Here is a 2197-nt window from a genome sequence, read left to right as displayed (position 1 = left end):
CAAACAGCAATACCCCGTGAACTAAAGGTAAGAATTTTTTTTAAATGATAATCTATCAAGTAATTGCAGTATTGGTGTGTTCCAAGTTATGTATAAAACACATAAAGTATCATTTTATTCTTTTTTTTTATTATTTTGTGAACAACAAAAACAAATAATGTATCATGTACTTCATACATAACTCAGAACACATCCAGTTTACTAAACAATATGAAATATAATGAAAAATTTAACAAAATAAAACATAATGAAAAATCTAACACGTGGTTACAAATATATATATGTTTCTAATTTGTGTGTTTTAAGTAGATTATGTCAAAAAAGTTAAACCTAATAAAATATAATATATTTTTAACTGTATCTAACGTAGACTTGTCAGCAGTTTACAAAATATAATATGATTTGATGACATAGTATGATATAACAAAAAAAGTAAAGTAGGATGTCATTTCAATTTATTTAAATAAAACATATTGCAAATCCTGTTTGTTTCTTGTCGTCAATTTGCTGCTATTAGATTCTGTCATTAGATATGGTCGATAGAACACAAATCAAATGCAGATAGATAAGTGTGGATCTGTCAATATATCCTATTCAAATCTGTCATTAATTTGTCGTTAAACTGCTTAATAATTAAGCAGTTTATGTTCTGAATATAAAATATACTATTTTTAAATACTATTTTGTGTATTACATTATAAAATAATAAGCATTATTTTTAATAGATCTTTGCAACTTTGAGCTTCTTAGCTTCAGGATCATATCAACGTCGCATTGGGCAAGATTTTTTAACTTGCATGTGCCAAGCATCAATATCTGCAGCAATTCATGTTGTTGTGGAAGCACTTGACGAAATAATGAGATATTGGATTAAATTTCCACAACTGTATCGTGATCTTCAACATATTACAGAACAATAAGTTAGCTGTTAGATGAACATATTTAAAAATAAAAATAAATTGATGTCACTATTATTTCTTCAGATTTTGGATCAACTATGGATTTCCAGGTATAATCGGTGCTGTTGATGGAACCCACGTCGCTATTTGGCCTCCAGAAAAAGAACGAGAACATTTATATATTAACAGAAAGTTATACCATTCATTAAATATTTTGATAGTAAATATAATAAATTAAATAACAAGTTATTATCAGTGATAATAACTAAATTATTATTTTGCTATTATTTATTATTATCGTATCATTAATGTATTCAAATATTTGTATTTTAAAGGTTTCTGACTATTATGGAAAAATATTAACTGTAAATAGTGGACACGGCGGGAGGACGCATGATGCACACGTTTGGAATGCATCAACTGTCTCAGCACATTTGGAACAGCAATATAATAATGGGCGGAGAAATTATTGGTTGTTAGGTATATTATTCATATTGTTAATTTATTTTAAGAATATTTTGTGATACATATACATTTTATAATTAATGAAAATTTTATATAAATATATTTATACACACATACATGAAAACTTATTTTAGGCGACTCAGCATACCCTTTATTACCTTATTTAATGACACCAAAATTGGGCCAACCTGAAGGATCACCTTCTGCTCGTTACACCGATGCTCACGTAAGAGCAAGCTCACGTATTGAACAAACAATTGGAGTTTTGAAGGGACGGTGGAGATGCCTAAGGAAGGAAAGAGGACTGCATTATTCACCAGAATTTTCTGGTAAGAATTATATAATGATTATATTTCTAAATATTCGAGAATATGCATGATATATGTATGATAATGTATAGATTCATATATTCAAATGTTCAAGAATAGATATAATTTTAGCACTTATTGTCAATGCTTGTTGCGTTCTTCACAAAGCGGCTAAATTCTACAATGTACCTGAACCTGAAATATATTATGATGACTTAGATATGGACGAAAGAAATAGAATATGGGACAATGAGAATAGAAATGGTAATGACATTCGAGAAAGCATTATACGTTTATATTTTTCTTAAATATATATATTTCTAGTACAAATTGGTATTTTATTTCAGTCATTTTCAAGTATACAACAGTTTTATAATAATCTTACTATATGTATTTCTTTGTATTTTTAATATTTTATATCTGTTATATAAATTCTTCAGCGTCATATAAACGTTCACAACAATAAAATGTAAATTTGTAATATTATTATTATTCCTCTTTTCAATAGTACAATAACAAAATAAA

At 27.1% G+C, this 2197-nt stretch overlaps 1 protein-coding gene across 1 annotated transcript; it reads left to right on the top strand.

The window, feature by feature from the left end:
• Nucleotides 1-983: 983 nt before the first annotated feature.
• Nucleotides 984-1980, top strand: LOC108764692 (putative nuclease HARBI1; the record flags this gene model as incomplete). Its single annotated transcript, XM_018513036.1, has 4 exons — nt 984-1119; nt 1235-1379; nt 1499-1693; nt 1805-1980. Coding segments are annotated over 4 exons (652 nt in total), but the record flags the coding sequence as incomplete, so codon positions are not given.
• Between the last annotated feature and the right edge of the window lie 217 nt (nt 1981-2197).

Source organism: Trachymyrmex cornetzi, unplaced genomic scaffold, assembly GCF_001594075.2.
Source record: "Trachymyrmex cornetzi isolate Tcor2-1 unplaced genomic scaffold, Tcor1.1 scaffold4471, whole genome shotgun sequence".
Classification (NCBI taxonomy): domain Eukaryota; kingdom Metazoa; phylum Arthropoda; class Insecta; order Hymenoptera; family Formicidae; genus Trachymyrmex; species Trachymyrmex cornetzi.
Note: the sequence above shows the minus strand (reverse complement) of the source record. Positions and strands in the feature narration are given on the sequence as shown.